Consider the following 18336-nt stretch of genomic DNA (forward strand, 5'->3'; position numbering starts at 1 on the left):
TGTGTGTGACACAAAAACTGGAAGTGGAGAATATCTGCCATTAGAAAAGTGTTGGTTTTAGAGGTAAGGCACGTTTTAAAGTTCAACTCCAGTTCGGCGAGTTTCTGCAGATGAGTCGGTGTCTTCCACGCAATCTGTAGGAGATCTGCTAGCAACAGTCGAGCTCTCACAAAGAGGCTTTTGATGCAGAAATCAGTGTGAATGATTCCAGCAATACACATTTTACCTAACAACACGAGATGCTTGTGGGTCGTTCAGTGGCCTTAAAGTCTTTCACACTGTTGCTATGGACAATTTTGAGATAGCAATCATATTTCTTTCCTGCCTGTTCTTTGAAGTATTGACTAAGCTGCAAAACTCGAACAGTGTGTTTTGCTTTAACAGGAGGAAAATTTTAATTCTCCCTTAGATATGCGGATGTAGGCTGCTGGCCGTGCCTCCCTGAGCCTGGTTTTGCTGGAGGTTTCTTCCTGTTAAAAGATTAAATTTTAGTCATATGACACCAAATCACAGCAACAGTGGCCTCGAGGTGCTTTATATTGTAAGGTAGACCCTACAATAATACATACAGAGAAAAAGTGTGATTCAATGCAGAGAGGTCTGTTAACACATAGTGAGTGAGAAAGGTGACTGGAAAGGAAAAACCCAGTGCATCATGGGAATCCCCGGCAGCCTACGTCTATTGCAGCATAACTAAGGGAGGGTTCAGGGTCACCTGGTCCAGCCCTAACTATATGCTTTAGCAAAAAGGAAAGTTTGAAGCCTAATCTTGAAAGTAGAGATAGTGTCTGTCTCCTGAATCCAAACTGGAAGCTGGTTCCACAGAAGAGGGGCCTGAAAACTGAAGGCTCTGCCTCCCATTCTACTTTTAAATACTCTAGGAACAACAAGTAGGCCTGCAGAGCGAGAGCGAAGTGCTCTAATAGGGTGATATGGTACTACAAGGTCATTAAGATAAGATGGGGCCTGATTATTTAAGACCTTGTATGTGAGCAGCAGGATTTTGAATTCTGGATTTAACAGGAAGCCAAAACAGGAGAAATCTGCTCTCTCTTTCTAGTCCCTGTCAGGACTCTTGCTGCAGCATTTTGGATCAGCTGAAGGCTTTTCAGGGAGTTTTTAGGACTTCCGACTGCTACTCATATGGGGTTGTCTGATTGTTAGGCTTTCTTTATAATACTGTATGGTTTTTACCCTACAATATGAAGCAGTTTGAAGCAACTGTTTTCGTGTCTTGGGATTATATAAATAAAAGTGTAGTGAAAAAAAAATCTCAGTGAAAATATGTGTCCAAACTGAGGAGTGACCCAAGTCTGCTAATGCTCCAGTATCCATCTTGGCAACCTCTGGAGTTCACGAGTTTTCCGGAGGAGGTTTCTGGACGGCGCTGGTATCAGCAGAGTGAGTACCAAGTTCAGCAAAAACACAGATATCAGCTTGGTCTGAAGTTAAAAGTAAAACTTTACCAGACACGTCATGTCAAACGTACACACGCATACACACACTCATGCATGCACCCAAGAGCTGAAGACACTGTGCAAAAATACCAAAATTACTTTAAGGATATTAAGTGCCAAAGAAAATAAGACTAACTTCATAAATAAACAATAAGATAAAAAAGAAGGAAAAAGGATTAAAAAAAGAGATGGATCATTAACCACAGTTAACAAGTTTTAACACTGGCCTCACACTGGCCTCAGACAGCCGCATATGGATGTTTGTCCAACACAATATATATATATATATATATATATATATATATATATATATATATATATATATATATATATATATATATATATATATATATATATATATATATATGTATTTAAAAAAAGAGAAAAGATCACAAAAATAATACACATGATTGGATACAGCATAGTTGGACCTTCAAAACATCTGTTTGCAGGGTTGGGATGTAGTCCAGCTCAATAAATGCTAAAAGTTTGAAAGTCTTTTCCAAAAAAAAGTCTCAAACGCATCCACAGGTAGTCCAGAACTGATCAAAGCAATCTTCCAACCTTTAGCTGGTCATAATCCATCACATCCAGCTGTGGACGGGGAGATCACATAGGAACAGTGTTACTTACAAAGTCCTTTCTTCTGCGCCATATTCTGACCTTTCTGCAAACACTTCCGTCAGCATGCATTCAGAGTCAGATAAAAACGTGAGGCCCGTATAAACAATGGGCTCAATTTCCTGATGAACCTTCAGTTATGAGTTGTGGAAATTTTGGTCCCATCAGAGTCAGGAAAGGAGGATAAAGATGACAGTGCTTCGTGGTGGGTTAACGTTTTGACTGAGGGCTGTTTCAGGCCCACCCCTCGCTCACCACTTCCTGTTTCGTAACCAACCTGTGACGTCACTGTGGCTACGTCCATCTTTTATAACAGACAGTGAAAAACTTGTTTTGTTTGTTGCGACATGTGAAGACTGCACATATAAAACATCTATCTTACACGGCGAGGTGAGGGCGGGACCATTCGTGAGAAACAAAACCACGTCCGCTGTGTTCTTTGCACATATTTTCCCTTCTGGCTCCATGAATGAAAGACTAGTCTCACTGCTTTATATCCTGTTACAGTTCTGAGGAAGAGCTGAAGGAAGCTGTGAGAGTCCGTTGATGCTTACTCTCCTCACCATCTGCCCCTGTGCTGCTACTCCAGCTCCTGCTCCACCCTGCAGGGTTTGGGTTAGGCTAACTTGGGCCGTGCTGAAGGAGGTTATTCTGCCACTTCCAGCAATTTGTAGGTTGACTGTGGTGGCATAACTGGCCTTGTGGTTGCCCTGTTTGGGTAGTGGTGATGCTCTTGAGGGCAGGGGAGAAGAGACTGGGGACACAGGAGGTGCTGTGGTATAGATTTGAACCTGAGGCGGTGGTTTGATGTGGAATTGGTGGTGTTGGTAGGGGGCAGGTGGAGGAGAGGTCATTCCTGAGGTGGACAGAGTCAGACTTGAGGAGGTGAGGTTTTGCTCACTGGAGGGTCGGCTAAGGTAGGCGCAGATCAGCTGGCTCCGACAGTTTCCCTCCTGTAACTCGGGATCTTCCCAGTCTATCTGCCTGTCTGATGAAGCGGTGGAGGACACAGGGGGAGGAGACGAGGCACTGATGGTGCAAGTATCGCCTGTATCCGGGATATCTGTTCCATTGTATTTGTTTGAAAGCTCTCGCACATCTGGCCAGGGCACGCTGGTAAAATGCTGCCCACCCCCGGTGCCGTTCCCTGGGGAAAACTTGCTGGATGAGGGTGGGGACTGAAGCCCATTTTCAGGGCTGAGGCATGCGGGTGAGCTGCTGTAAGAGGACCATCCACTCCTTGGACTGACCGGACAGGACTCGTGTTGGTCAAAAGAAGGATGGGCATTTCCACTGAAACCTAGGGACCTTCGGCTGCTGTCTGCCCAGGAACGTCGCTGGGCAGCAGCGTTGAGCCGGGCTGGGCTGGAAGGTCTGTCGGCCAGGCTGGAGGAGAAAGACCTGCGGAGGCTTAGGGAGGTGGTAGGGCAGGGTCCAGAAGGGAAAGATCCTTTGAAACCACTCTGTGGGACAAAGGAGGACGAAGAAGAAGTTGGGAAAGACGCCAATGTTGATGAAAGAGAAGGAGAGGCAGAGGAGGAAACATATCTAGCGTTTCTAGGCTGAGGTGTCGCAACATTGTTTGCCCAAACATTCACTGACACACCGATAGGAGGTGGGGAGAGGATCCGCGGGCTCGGACATGAAGAAGAACTCATGGAAGAGGTGATGGGTAGCTCCAAAGTTAGACCTAATGGGTTATGGGAACTTGCACTTCCTACCCTTGAGCTCCGGGGATGGGGCGGTTTATTTGCCATGGGGGAGGAGAAATTGTGCTGTGGAGGTGGAGAGCAGAGGTGAATGAATGAAGCTGGAGAGGGAGATGGGGACTGAACTCGTGAGTTGGGTTCGGATGCGGAGAAAGGCCGGGCTACACGGTTGTGTGATCCTGACCAGAGAGAATCTTGGGATTGTTGCTTTACTGCGGCTTTACTGGTCCCATTAGAGAATGTCTCCTTCTGTGGACTTACCAACCAACCTCCGTTACTGAGAGCACTGCTCAAGCTGCAGCTCACTTGACTGATTGCTGTGCTGTGATTGTTGTTGTTGTTTGAGTTCTGTGAAGAACCAGTTTTGCTGTGAAGGAATGAGGGACGTGGTGAAGAGGATGAAGCGTAGGCCGGCTGGTAATGGGATGGACTTGGAGAGCGTTGGGAAAGAGAGGGAGGAGAAGATGGCATGAGGGACGGAGAAGTGCAAGAGGTCCGGAGAGTGGACGGTGGGCATCTTGGATGGTGGTACCCATCCTTGGAACATCCTAACTGAGCACAAGCAGGTGTGCTGGAAGGAGGTTTGGGAGAAGGGGAACGCCGTCGTAAGTGAGAGGAAGGTAAGGAGGGACTTTGATTCACGCTGTTGCGGGCAGTGTTGTCTTTTGCCATACTCTGACTGATAGACTGACTGATGCAGGAGGCAGCTAAGGATTTGGTAAATGTGGAGGAAGAGGTGATGGGGGAGGAGCATGTGGGAGAGCGAAGGGTAGAGGATGATGTAGGGGAGGGAGGAGGGCCTCTTACAGATGATGAGGAAGATGCAGGAGAGGGGGTAGACGGGGCTTTCCTGGTTAAAGGGGGAGTCGGAGATAAGCTGGAAAGAGCCTTGGAGATGTTGTTTGGGCATACAGGAGTCGGAGAAGATGCTGGAATAAGCCTGAATGGTGAGGAGCAAGGTGGTGCTCGTACTGAGGAGGTAGGAGGAGCTCTATGAGGAGAAGGAGAGCGGTGTCTCAGGCTGGGTTGGAAGGCTGAGGGTGCAGAGGTGCCCTGGTCAGGCGTGGTAATAGCCTGGGTAGTTCTCTCCTCCTGAGTCTTGAAGATCGGAAGTTTGGTCGGGCATCCTGGCTCTTTTGGGTCCCTGTAAGTTACAGAGAAGCACAGATTTAAAAACATCTAGTTTATCGAATTAAATAAAAAAATCACTGCAGTTATACTTAAAGAAGCTTCTCTGACAGGGGCATTGTGACTCTCGTCTTTCCAAGTGATAAAAGCCCAGCTAACACTACAGCAGAAGGGCCAAAAATGGCACTTTAAGCTCAATGTAAGGAACGTTCACTAGTTGGGACCACATCCTCATTTAGGTTTGACAGCATTTCTGGTAAATAATGGCAGATGATGTGAGCGTGAACTGAAGCTCTGGTTTGGGAAAGGCCTCAGAGGCGACTGGCAGCGGCTCCTGGGCCGGACGGATCCCCATCAGCTAACTTTCTTATCAGTACTCTATAATGTCAATGTTCTACTTTCACTGCGGCTTTAGCTACAGTTTAAGAGAGTTAAACTACTCTGACTGACCACAATTTAGGGAGAGTTTCTTTCCTTAAAATCTAGATTTTTTCCCTCCTATTTTGACTGGTACGATCTTACTTCTGCCAGACGAATTTTTTTCCCCCTTGTTAAGCCACTGAACTTTGACCAAGCATAAAAAGCGATGACCCAGTGTTGTCTCTACATATAAGAGACAACTTAGAAAAGAAGCAGTTTTAATTGCATCTTTAGGCTCCTTGTTGCCAGCAGCCAGTCACAGAAACACATCATTTGTTCCCATTTCCTGAGATGAATCCATGAAAAATGTCAAAAATAACAATAAAGATAGTTTGATATGAAATACTATTGATCAGTACAAACTGATCAGCTGTTAGCTGAGAGTATTTCAGCATGGCGTGCAGCGTGTTCTTAAAAATCAGAGGAAAATGGACAAGTGAAGGACAAAAGAATAGGTTTGATCTACAGTGTCTGAAACGACGTCCATAAGAAAGAGGAAGAAATTTTCATCCTTCACCGAAACTTCGTCAGAAACGCTCTCAGTGGAAGGACGTCTGCCAGAAGGCCGTTGATAATGAAGAGAAACGTGGTGCAAAGGCTGAGGCATGAAAACGACACAAGAACTGGACTGAAAATCAGGTCTGATGGAGCGATGGATCCATATGTGAAATTTGAAAAAGAAGAGCCCAGACCTCAAAATCACTGAAGCAGTGAGAGATCATCCTGACAGAGATCAGCAAAAAGGCAGAAACATCCAAAGAGGAGCTTTGAACGTCCTTCAAGAAGCCCAGAGAAGTATTCCTGAAGATTCCTTAAGAAACACGGAGAATTAAGGTGGTCATACTCAGTGTTGGTCAAGTTACTTGAAAAAGTAATCAGTAACTAATTATTGATTACTTCTCCAAAAAAGTAATCCAGTTACTTTACTGATTACTTATTTTCAAAAGTAATTAATTACTTAGTTACTTAGTTACTTTTTAAAAACACGATTTACAACCTGAAGAGGTGATAAAGTGATAGATCTTTCAGCCCAATTCTACTTTTTCTGCATAATCCATCATACAAAATGTAATCAAATGGAAAAGTCTCTTTTTAAAACTTGTTTTATTAGTTTTAATCTTTTAACTTTATGCATCAAGCAAAGATTTAATTATCTGCAACATTCTCTGACTGGAAGAAATTAGTTTAACATTTAAACCTATTTTCTGCACATTCCAGCACATAAAATAAAATATTTTTTGTGTTTACACTCAGTCTTTCAAATAGATGCAAGTAAAACACAGCAGAAAATAAATAAAGTCAAAGACTCAGCGGTCCTGTTGCTCTATTTTCACCTGTAAAGCAGGAGTGGGGTAGGCGGAGGGTTACCCTGGTGCAGGTGTGCCGCGGTCAGTGGAAGAATCCGTGAGTTTCTCTGTGAGTTTCCCATTACGTCGTAGCTACTCGGTGCTTGTTTGGAAGTTTAGGGGTTTTTTCGCTGTAAAAAGAAGTTTTCTTCCCACGCACAGCGGACACTAATGTTTTTGTCACTTTTTATGGAATCAAACTCAAAGTAAGGTCAGTACTTCCACGCTTTAAACGCTGCACGCTCATACTCTCTCTGCACTCCATATATGATCCATTGTTGATCTGCACACAGCTGTTGTCACGAACGGCGCACTCGCTTACGTCACTGTCATGAGACATTCTCACAAAAACATCACGGTTTTAGTAACGCAGTAACGCAGCGTTCCTACGGGAAAGTAACAGTAATCTAATTACCGTTTTTGCAATAGTAATCCCTTACTTTACTCGTTACTTGAAAAAAGTAATCGGATTACACGTTACTGCCCATCTCTGATCATACTAAACATTGACTTTCAAGTTCTTTAGAACTGTACAAAGTACTGTATAAAACGTTTTAGTGGTAACAGAAAGTTGTAATGTGACAAACAAAGGTAAATTATGTGGCTGAAGGCAAATTCTTCTACTGATCAGAAGCCAGATAAAATTTAGTCTGGCTTGAAATAAAGTGCCAAAGATTACAAGAGCAAGAGAACCTCGAGGCATACGCTTTAATGAAAACATGTGTCCTGGCTTGAACTTCACCTTCGTGTTAATACAGCCACATTTCATTTCTTATATAAAAGAAGAAAAAAGAAGCAGATCAAAATATGTTAAACTGAAAAGCATGGGCTGGGCTTGCTGGTTTATTAGGGGTTCGAGTTCATACACACAGACCAGGTTCCCCTTATTGGCCACCTTCATCAGATTATCATTATTACTTTGTTAAATCTCTTCCAATTGCTCACGAAATCTCTAAAGTGCAGTTATTCTGCTCATTTCCTGCTGCATGCTTTTAGTTATTTAACTGTGCATGATTCACACTTCAGAAATACCCTTCTTATCTCATACTGGGCCTTAATTCAGCTCTTGACTAACTGCCAGTCACAACCTTTGGGAGCTGTCAGAGCAGTGTGAGCTTGCACAGATTCTGGGTTTTCTGCACTTTTGCTTGTCAGTTATCAGGTCCATACACACCTGTGGTCACCTTCAGGCATGCTATTGACATTCGGGGGATCAGATGAAGCCCGTCCGCCCAGCGTCGTCAGCAGGTCGAGCGGCCTTTGGCTGGTGAATGTTGGGAGATGGTCTTCAGACTGCAGCTGAGCGGGATTTGATGGACGTGGTTCATTTTCTCTTAAACTGTGATGCCCTGGGGTTTCTGTGAGTGCGTGGCAGCTTGCGTGTGAAGAGCCAGAGGCTGTGAGTAAGGGAAGACTCTGGGAAGGCTGAGCAGGAAGCTCTCCTAAGGGTCTCCATTCACCAAAGCGCCCTGCTGAACCCTCATCGCTGGAGAGTTCCTCTGCTGATGTCTTCTGCGGACGCTGGTTTCGCAGCACAGTGCTGCCCTCCTCTGTTTCTCTCTGCTCTCTGCTCGGCCCTGGGTGAGGTCTTGCAGAGCTGTTGCACTTTCCTGAAGACGCGTCTGCATTTGCATTTCCTGTGCAAACACTGAATTCAGGCGCTGCGTAAACATTCACGTCTTTGCTCAGCGTATCCTTGTTATCTGTGAAGCTGTGTTCTACTCTAGCTTGTATACATTGTTCAGCTGCTGCGTCCTGCTTGTCTTTGTCTTGGTTATCTCCATCTTTGGTCACTTTTCTGCAGTGCTCAGCACACAGAGGTGGCTCCGAGGGAGCGGGTTGGGTGATGATTTCTCCAGACTCTCTGGCTGAATAAGCATGGTGCCGACCACTCTGCTGCTCCGGCCTGCAGGCAACCACAAGGAGAAAAGTAGTGGGAATGAATCTGCTGCTGCTGCTCTGAACTGCAAACCAAATTTAGCTAATCTCACTCATTTCAATGTGCACCGTGGTGAGCCTATAAAATGCTAGAAAGACCATTTCATGTCACGCTTGTGGTTTCTGTCGGATCTGAGCTTCACTCCTTCTGCCTTCCATCATTTATAAACATTTGGTCATTTACCATGGTACTGACTAATGTTTATTCATGTATGTATATGATTAACCATAATTTATCATCAACTCAACTCATTTTTTGTACTCAATCCTTTATTGTTATAGTCCTTTCATTTTTACTTAATTAGTAAAGTACTCACACATCTGGATGCACATCCCTGTTCTCATTCAGGGGGTCATCCCTGGAGGGGTCCTTGTTACTGGCAGGGCAGCACAAACTGGAGCTCCAGTCTCCAGCTTGTGTCCTGAGATGCTGAATGGTTGTTGTAGAAGATGAGGATGCTCCAGGTGAGGTGTACCTGTGCTCATAGCTGTTCACCTGGGTCAGACTGGATGATTGGTTGCTTAACAAAGGGGCTGGATTTTCTTGAGGTGTGGTGGAGGTCTGGGAAGTTTCACTCAGAGTACGGCCTACACCAGAGTCTCTTTCTCTGCTCAAAGCAGAGATGAAGTCTCTCGGCCTGGAGAGGCTAATTCCATTCGTCTGCTGGGTGGTCATCTGTTCTTTGACAAACACATGACCAAACGACTGAGGTTCAACTGGCTCCATCGCAGCCTCCTGGACATCTGGGAAAAACAATGAAATATAGAGTATGAACCAAACATGAAACAAACAATTAAGCCACTGCTTCCAAGTATTTTCCTGTCCAACAAAACAGACGAATCAACAGGTGTGTATGGGACAGCAGCATTACACTGCTCACAGAGACTTGGCTGCAGCAAAACACACTGGATAAAGCCTACAGCAACATCTACCACATCGAGGTTTGTTAGACCACAGTTCAATACTGCTGATCCCTGCATACACGTTAGGAGGAGAGCCCCCCAGCCACAAAGAAAACCTGGCCAGAAGGTGCATCACATCAGCTGCAGGACTGGACGGTGTTTGAACACCAGGACCTCGAAGAGCACACAGCATCAGTGCTCTCATATATTAACTTCTGTACCAACAGTGTCACTGTGGACAAACGTCTCCGGGTGTATTGCAACCAGAAACCCTGGATGACTAAAGAGGCCCAGGTCCTGCTGAAGCAACGTGACGCCGCTTTCAGATCCGGTGATGGTACGCAGTACAGTGCAGCCAGATCTGAGCTGAAAAGAGGCAACAGAGAAGGCAGCGTACAAGAGGAGGATTTAAGACCACTTCAGCAACAACAACTCAGGACAGGTATGGCAGGGAGTTCAGCACACCACCATCTCTCACCTGGAACAACAGGGCCGTTACGCCAGGCTGCTCTTTCTTGACTTTAGCGCTGCTTTTAATTTGATAATCCACAGACAGACTAATAGTGAAACTGCTGGATATCGGACTTCCTTCTACCACCTGCAGCTGGATCAGAGACTTCCTCTGAGACCGTGGATAGAGTGTTACACATACACTCATTAAGTGTGCCTATGCGAAGGCACACTTATTACTATTGCTCGGATTTATTATTATTAAGTGTGCCTATGCGAAGGCACACTTATTACTATTGCTCGGATTTATTATTATTAAGTGTGCCTATGCGAAGGCACACTTATTACTATTGCTCGGATTTATTATTATTATTATTATTATTATTCTTTTTCCGCCTGAAATTTGGACCTTAACTCGCCCCACAGTTTTGAGAACAAGGTTCACATATGATATATCATTGTGTGCGGCTGGAGCTGGAATGAGTTGCTATGACTTTGGTGTTTATTACTTCTATAGTTTTTTAAATATGAATATTTTAATGCAAGTTTTTTCCCATTGAAATGAATGGAGAACAAGAAAACTTCATTTGTGGTGTGCTGGCTCACTCTAGTGGTATGTCGGGAGTAATGCGAGGCGGCCGCTGTGTCCCTGTGGACGCTTTTATTTTGTATAACTACCGGAAGTAGTTCCTGTGTACTGACGCTAGCTGGGTAGCTAGCGCCGCGTCGCTTAAAAAGCAGCCGGGCTTGTCTTAAACTTAAGAGGCTGACACTCGCTAAACCACCCGATCGCTCGCCAAGCGACTGTTTCACACTGGACTTATTTTTTGTTTATATGGGCCGATGATGCTGGTCATGAGGAAAAACTGAGTTGTTTGGTGGTGGCTAACGCGGAGCTAGCTAGCCACCGGTATGTCTCTCTTTCCCCTCATATGTGGGGAAAGAAACATGTGAGGCGGCCGCCGATCGACCGGTTTTCAGGTGAGAATGTAGGTGTGTAAACGTCAAATATCTGCTCGTTTTGTCAAAACATCCCATATTAGCAACAGATTTCTCACGATGTTGCTGCTAGCCGGCTAGCTAGTTTGGCCGGCCGGCTAGCCGGCTAGCTAGCGCCGCTTCGCTCAAAAGCACCCAGGCTTGGCTTTCAGTGAGGCGTCTCTAACTCCTTTCACCCCCGATCGCTCCGCAAACAGTCTTTGTCTTAGCTGGACTTATTTTTCGTTTATATGGGCCGATGATGCTGGTCGATGTGGAAAAAATAACTGAGTTGTTCATATACCGGTGGCTAGCTAGCTCCGCGTTAGCCACCGGTATATGTCTCTTCCCCTCGTATGCGGGGAAAGAAACACCGATCGACCGATGGTGGCTAACGCGGAGCTCAATCGTGGATAAGGGAAACCCAATGCAGGAGAAGCAGGCGGCTGGTGAACTGAATTTCAGGTAAGACGTTATTAACTGCACTCTATTTGGGTCAGATATAAACCGAGTTTAGGTGTAGTTTATTTTCGTTGTGCTGACAGTTACAATAACTGTACTGCGTGCTAGCTAGCACGACGGAGTTTCTATACAGCTGTGCGCGCTAAGTTACTGATTTTGAACTTTATGACAGCCTCCCCTATTTTCAGGCGAGAATGTAGGGGTGTAAACTTCAAATATCTGCTCGTTTTATCAAGAAGTCCCATATTTTATCAAGAAGTCCCATATCTCTCACGATGTTACTGCTAGCGCCGCATGGCAGCTAGCTGGCTAGGGCGGCTTGGCTGACACCTAGGCCGGGCTGACTGATACCCAGGCCGGCTCACGCTCTCGTTTCACCGCCGCATGGCGGCTAGCTGGCTAGCGCGGCTTGGCTGCCACCCAGGTCGGGCTGGCTGCCACCCAGGCTGGGCTGGCTGACACCCAGGCCCGCTCACGCTGTCGTGTCACCCCTAGTCTTTCGTGATGACTCTTGGTTGGCTGCTGGACTTATTTTTCATTTATATGGGCTGGTGATTCAGTATGAGTGTCCGGTGAACTGAATATCAGGTAAGACGTTATGTATATGTAAGGTAGTGACTGGAATAAGTCACAAGGTGTCGCTGTTGAGCTGCATATATGTTGTAAATTTTAGCAATTTTGACCATTTGTCCTCTGCAGGACACCGTAGTTCAGATTTCTCGTTCGCGTGGGCGCCATCTTGGTTCAGTGTTTACTGTGATGTGCAAAGGTAAGCACTGTCAGTGGCGAACTGCATTGGTTTTGTTTAAAAATAAGTGTTCCACTGTGTAAAATAGCGGTTTGTCATTTAAGCCGAGCAAATATTTTGTTTATTGAGAGGTTCATGTATTGTCTGATGAGAGTATGAGACAAAGATATACTTTTCTTTCTTACTCTCATATAAAATATTTAGCTTTTATTAAATAGTTATCTGAATCTTACAACCAAAGTTTGTATAATAATACACAAGATTGGCTGTAGACCATTGTTAATCATTCAGAACACTGTGTAAAAATAACAAAAAACAAAAAGTGAATGAAAAGTGCATAAATATTTATTTTACGTGTTTGATGTGTGTGGCAGGGCGTGGTCTGCAGTGCCGCTGCAGGGGAGGTGGACCCACCTCAGCGGCATCTGCAATCACGCCTCTCAGGTGTAAAGTCTGTGCTCTCTCTGCTTTTGTTTTTTTTTTTTTTTTGTTTTGTTTTTTTTTTTGTGTATGTGTCGGGCTATGAGATGAAAAGCTACAGCCGGCTGTGTGGGTACAGCAACTATGTGTGAAAAGTGGTCCATAACGTAATGCTTCAAAGTGTGTTCATGCAAACATTGTCGGGTCTGCTTATGAACCTCTGCGCACAGCGTCTACAAATTGGGGCTGTACGAAGTCACCTCATCTTTACACAAAACTGTAAGCTGTCATCTGTGAGGCGCGAGCGGTGTTTGGTTTTACCATAGTTCATGGTGGAGAATGGCTGCTCCGGTGAGTTTTGCTCTCTGTAGCCGTTTGAATGGCAAACTATACTGATTAGCGGCGGCATAGGCACACTTAAAATTTCTTCAGAAATTTTCGCTTTCTAGTTATTATTATTCTTTTTCCGCCTGAAATTTTGGACCGTAACTCATCCCACAGTTTTGACACAAGCTTCATATATGTTATATCATTTTGTGCGGCTGGATCAGGAATGAGTTGCTATGCCTTTTGGTGTTTATTACTTCTATAGTTTTTTAAATATGAATATTTTAATGCAAGTTTTTGCCCATTGGAATGAATGGGAACGAACGAAAGTGAAACTTAACTTACTTTGTGGTGTGTTTGCTCACTCACTTAATTTGTGGTGTGTTGGCTCACTCTAGTGGTATGTCCCCGTATTTGGATTACCATAATGACGACAATATCAACGGCGCGCACAGCGTCGGTGCTTTCAGGAACCATTGGAATTCTTAAGGTTGCACGAAGCATTGAATAGTTACGGTAACGGCAAGGGTGTATGCTTGGTGGAAAACTGCATATCCCACAATTCAAAGCACGCCTCTACCAGTCAAACAATGGCGGCTGCCACTTGGTTTAATATATTCCTCTTATTTGTGTTTCTAGGTCACAAAGTAAACTTTTAAGATATTTTCAGGTGAGAATGTGGGTGTGTAAACGTCAAATATCTGCTCGTTTTGTCAAAACATCCCATATTGGCAACAGATTTTTCACGATGTTGCGCCGCTTCACTCAAAAGCACCCAGGCTTGGCTTTCAGTGAGGCGTCTCTAACTCCTTTCATCCCCGATAGCTCCGCAAACAGTCTTTGTCTTAGCTGGACTTATTTTTCGTTTATATGGGCCGATGATGCTGGTCGATGAGGAAAAACTAACTGAGTTGTTTGGTAGTGGCTAACGCGGAGCTAGCTAGCCACCGGTATGTGTCTCTTTCCCCTCATATGTGGGGAAAGAAACATGCGAGGCGGCCGCCGATCGACCGGTTTTCAGGTGAGAATGTAGGTGTGTAAACGTCAAATATCTGCTCGTTTTGTCAAAACATCCCATATTAGCAACAGATTTCTCACGATGTTGCTGCTAGCCGGCTAGCTAGTTCGGCTAGCCGGCTAGCTAGCTCGGCTAGCTAGCGCCGCTTCGCTCAAAAGCACCCAGGCTTGGCTTTCAGTGAGGCGTCTCTAACTCCTTTCACCCCCGATCGCTCCGCAAACAGTCTTTGTCTTAGCTGGACTTATTTTTCGTTTATATGGGCCGATGATGCTGGTCGATGTGGAAAAAATAACTGAGTTGTTCATATACCGGTGGCTAGCTAGCTCCGCGTTAGCCACCGGTATATGTCTCTTCCCCTCGTATGCGGGGAAAGAAACACCGATCGACCGGTGGTGGCTAACGCGGAGCTCAATCGTGGATAAGGGAAACCCAATGCAGGAGAAGCAGGCGGCTGGTGAACTGAATTTCAGGTAAGACGTTATTAACTGCACTCTATTTGGGTCAGATATAAACCGAGTTTAGGTGTAGTTTATTTTCGTTGTGCTGACAGTTACAATAACTGTACTGTGTGCTAGCACGACGGAGTTTCTATACAGCTGTGCGCGCTAAGTTACTGATGTTGAACTTTATGACAGCCTCCCCTATTTTCAGGCGAGAATGTAGGGGTGTAAACTTCAAATATCTGCTCGTTTTATCAAGAAGTCCCATATTTTATCAAGAAGTCCCATATCTCTCACGATGTTACTGCTAGCGCCGCATGGCAGCTAGCTGGCTAGGGCGGCTTGGCTGACACCTAGGCCGGGCTGACTGATACCCAGGCCGGCTCACGCTCACGTTTCACCGCCGCATGGCAGCTAGCCGGCTAGCTGGCTAGCGCGGCTTGGCTGCCACCCAGGTCGGGCTGGCTGACACCCAGGCTGGGCTGGCTGACACCCAGGCCCGCTCACGCTGTCGTGTTATTTTTCATTTATATGGGCTGGTGATTCAGTATGAGTGTCCGGTGAACTGAATGTCAGGTAAGACGTTATGTATATGTAAGGTAGTGACTGGAATAAGTCACAAGGTGTCGCTGTTGAGCTGCATATATGTTGTAAATTTTAGCAATTTTGACCATTTGTCCTCTGCAGGACACCGTAGTTCAGATTTCTCGTTCGCGTGGGCGCCATCTTGGTTCAGTGTTTACTGTGATGTGCAAAGGTAAGCACTGTCAGTGGCGAACTGCATTGGTTTTGTTTAAAAATAAGTGTTCCACTGTGTAAAATAGCGGTTTGTCATTTAAGCCGAGCAAATATTTTGTTTATTGAGAGGTTCATGTATTGTCTGATGAGAGAATGAGACAAAGATATACTTTTCTTTCTTACTCTCATATAAAATATTTAGCTTTTATTAAATAGTTATCTGAATCTTACAACCAAAGTTTGTATAATAATACACAAGATTGGCTGTAGACCATTGTTAATCATTCAGAACACTGTGTAAAAATAACAAAAAGTGAATGAAAAGTGCATAAATATTTATTTTACGTGTTTGATGTGTGTGGCAGGGCGTGGTCTGCAGTGCCGCTGCAGGGGAGGTGGACCCACCTCAGCGGCATCTGCAATCACGCCTCTCAGGTGTAAAGTCTGTGCTCTCTCTGCTTTTTTTTTTTTTTTTTTTTTTTTTTTTGTGTATGTGTCGGGCTATGAGATGAAAAGCTACAGCCGGCTGTGTGGGTACAGCAACTATGTGTGAAAAGTGGTCCATAACGTAATGCTTCAAAGTGTGTTCATGCAAACATTGTCAGGTCTGCTTATGAACCTCTGCGCACAGCGTCTACAAATTGGGGCTGTACGAAGTCACCTCATCTTTACACAAAACTGTAAGCTGTCATCTGTGAGGCGCGAGCGGTGTTTGGTTTTACCATAGTTCATGGTGGAGAATGGCTGCTCCGGTGAGTTTTGCTCTCTGTAGCCGTTTGAATGGCAAACTATACTGATTAGCGGCGGCATAGGCACACTTAAAATTTCTTCAGAAATTTTCGCTTTCTAGTTCTTTTTATTTTTTCATTTTTTGTATTTATTAAGTTACCGTGTTGTGTTGTTTGTGTTGTGCATAATGCCGACGTGGGATGAGCACTGACAAAAAAGAGAGATCTTATCTTATGTTAACACAATAATTTGGTCCTGGACTCTCTTTAAAGAACCCAAAGTCACAGCATCTTAGAGGAAGTCTTAGAAAAGGCAGCTTACCTGGTGTGAGGCTCTCTGCTGTCTTTACTGTCCTCTCTTCCTGGATCTCTTTGGTCTTCCAGCTCATGGTTTGAGTCTGGTTCTGGTCTTCAGCTTGAATCTGACATTGCCGCCTTTGTGTTACGTTTTGGGTTTGAACTTTGACCATGGAGTAAGTTTGGGTTGCACATCTCGACTCTGACTGACCGGTTTCTGTTTCATATTGTTTTTGGTGCTCAGCTGTAACTTGAGCTTCAGCCTGTATCTGACTTCTACTTTGGCTCGGGCTTGCGGGTCCAGACAGACTAGCAGAAACCACCGATTGGTTCCGTCCACTATTGGAGCGTTTTTGATGCAGGGGGACCTTCATGGTGCTGGCTTTGGCGCTGTACATTCGAGCCAGTGTTTGGACCTTGCTTAGAATACGCTCTGAGTTTTCTATCAGCACAGGGTCTACCACGGGGTTCGCCTCGAATAACCCGATACCAGCCACATCCGATCCCATGGTCTCGAACAGGGCTCGGTTAGCAGTGACAATCCTGGAGTGGCGAGACCATCGACCCACTTTTATCTGACTGGGAAGGTCCTCGAGGTTCCCAATGGCCTTTGCTTGGTCTCTGCTTCTGGTTCTAGTCCAGATGTTCTGGGTTTTTGTCTCAGGTTTTTCGCACGTATTCACAGGTGTAGAGGTTTCTTCATGGCTTCCATTAGCCTCTGTTGAGCCTGGTGGGTTAGCTTCATGCCCATTTGTAATAGCTTGGTTTCCAGCACCAGGCATGGTTGTTTGATCTCTGGACTCTCCTTCCACCTTCTCCTCCCGTCTTTCCACCAACGATCCTTTGCAAACATTCTCATTTTGATCCTGAATCTTTGTTTCTTCTCCAATAGGCCTGCTTTGGTTTGATTGCAAATTTACCGGATTTGGAGTCTCTTCGTCGTTACTCGCAGCAGAGGATGAAGACTTGACTCGGTCCTCTTCTCGAAAATCCAAAGAGCTCATTGGTTTATCAGCCTGTCCATCACTCTTTGCATCTGCTAGTACTGGAAATGGGGAAGAAACTGGACCAGAGGAAGAAAGGTGCTCCCTATCAGTATCTCTTTCTGGTTCTTCGAACTTGGACAGTCCACTTTCTGACTCCCCTTGGTGACCACCGACATCAAAGCGTGACATGGTCTCCTTTACCAAGCCAGAGGGAATTTGTGAGAAACTGTTTCTCCTTTTTGACCCTACTTCTTCAGCAAGCTCTTCATCCTCTTCCTCGCCCTCTTCAGCCTCAGCTGCTGCCTCATAGTAACTTCTTATCTTTTCAATGATCTTCTTATCTCTCTTGGTGAGGTGGGAACCTCTTGTAGGCGGGTGATATCTCTTGTTGGGCTGGTTAGGGGCTCCTAGATTTGAGGAGGAAGTTGTGGACTCTTCTTCTTCTATCGGTATGACTTTGTTTTTGCTTTCCTCCTCTTCTGAGACGAATCGATGAAGGTCTAGTGTTTGGGGTGGAACGATCTTGTGTCTATCCTCGTTTTCACTCGTTTTCGTCTTCTCTTTATCATTTTCTTGTACTTCTCCAAGCACTTCTTCTCCCTTTTCCACCTGACTTTCTGCAACTTGAATTTCTTGGATTTCACTTTCTGTTGTCTCATTTTCTCCAGTCTGACTTTGGACGATGTCATCCTCAATCTCTGCTCTTTCCTGTTCCTGTGGCATTGTGTGTGTTTGTTCTTGGCTGGAGGTGACTGGGGGCAGCGGGCAGGTGAAGTTGGTCTGGTTGGATAGAGGCTCTTTGGGCTCATCCTTGATCTGTACCGGGGAAAAAAAGTAAGAAGAAACTTACAGTCATATGAATCCTAGCATGTGCTAATGTAGCTGGTGGGATATGGACACCCACCGGTGTGTTACTTAACAGTTTAGTGAATAGTTTAAAGAAAAAGAGGGAAATCACTGGAATTTGTTCAAATATCTGCCTGAATTTGGTTTGTTTTGTTAAATTAATAAAACCTTGAACAAGAACATGTGTAGTAAAGGAGTTGTTTGCTTGAGGTCTTTGGTAATGGATGGTCTATCTTAAGGCTCTTTCCTGATAAACATGCAGTTTGTCATGTGATAAGATTTTAAGCCACAATGTTCAGATGTCAAAACCCAGGATTTGACCTCTTTATACGTGAGGTTTCACAAAGGTTGGTCTTCAGTAAATCAGTGAATAATC

General features: G+C 45.0%; 1 protein-coding gene across 5 annotated transcripts in view; it reads right to left on the bottom strand.

The window, feature by feature from the left end:
• Positions 1 to 1853: 1853 nt before the first annotated feature.
• Positions 1854 to 18336, bottom strand: part of plekhg2 (pleckstrin homology domain containing, family G (with RhoGef domain) member 2) — an 80304-nt gene continuing 63821 nt past the window's right edge. For all 5 annotated transcript variants that reach the window (XM_026191414.1, XM_026191413.1, XM_026191412.1 and 2 more), the window contains 4 exons: positions 16154 to 17930; positions 8937 to 9363; positions 7856 to 8587; positions 1854 to 4931 (listed from right to left, as the gene is read on the bottom strand). In XM_026191414.1, coding sequence (XP_026047199.1) covers positions 2570 to 4931; positions 7856 to 8587; positions 8937 to 9363; positions 16154 to 17930 — 5298 coding nt within the window. In that variant the 3' untranslated portion in view covers positions 1854 to 2569. The remainder of the gene's footprint in view (positions 4932 to 7855; positions 8588 to 8936; positions 9364 to 16153; positions 17931 to 18336) is intronic.

Source organism: Astatotilapia calliptera, chromosome 14 (assembly GCF_900246225.1).
Source record: "Astatotilapia calliptera chromosome 14, fAstCal1.2, whole genome shotgun sequence".
Taxonomy (NCBI): Eukaryota; Metazoa; Chordata; class Actinopteri; order Cichliformes; family Cichlidae; genus Astatotilapia; species Astatotilapia calliptera.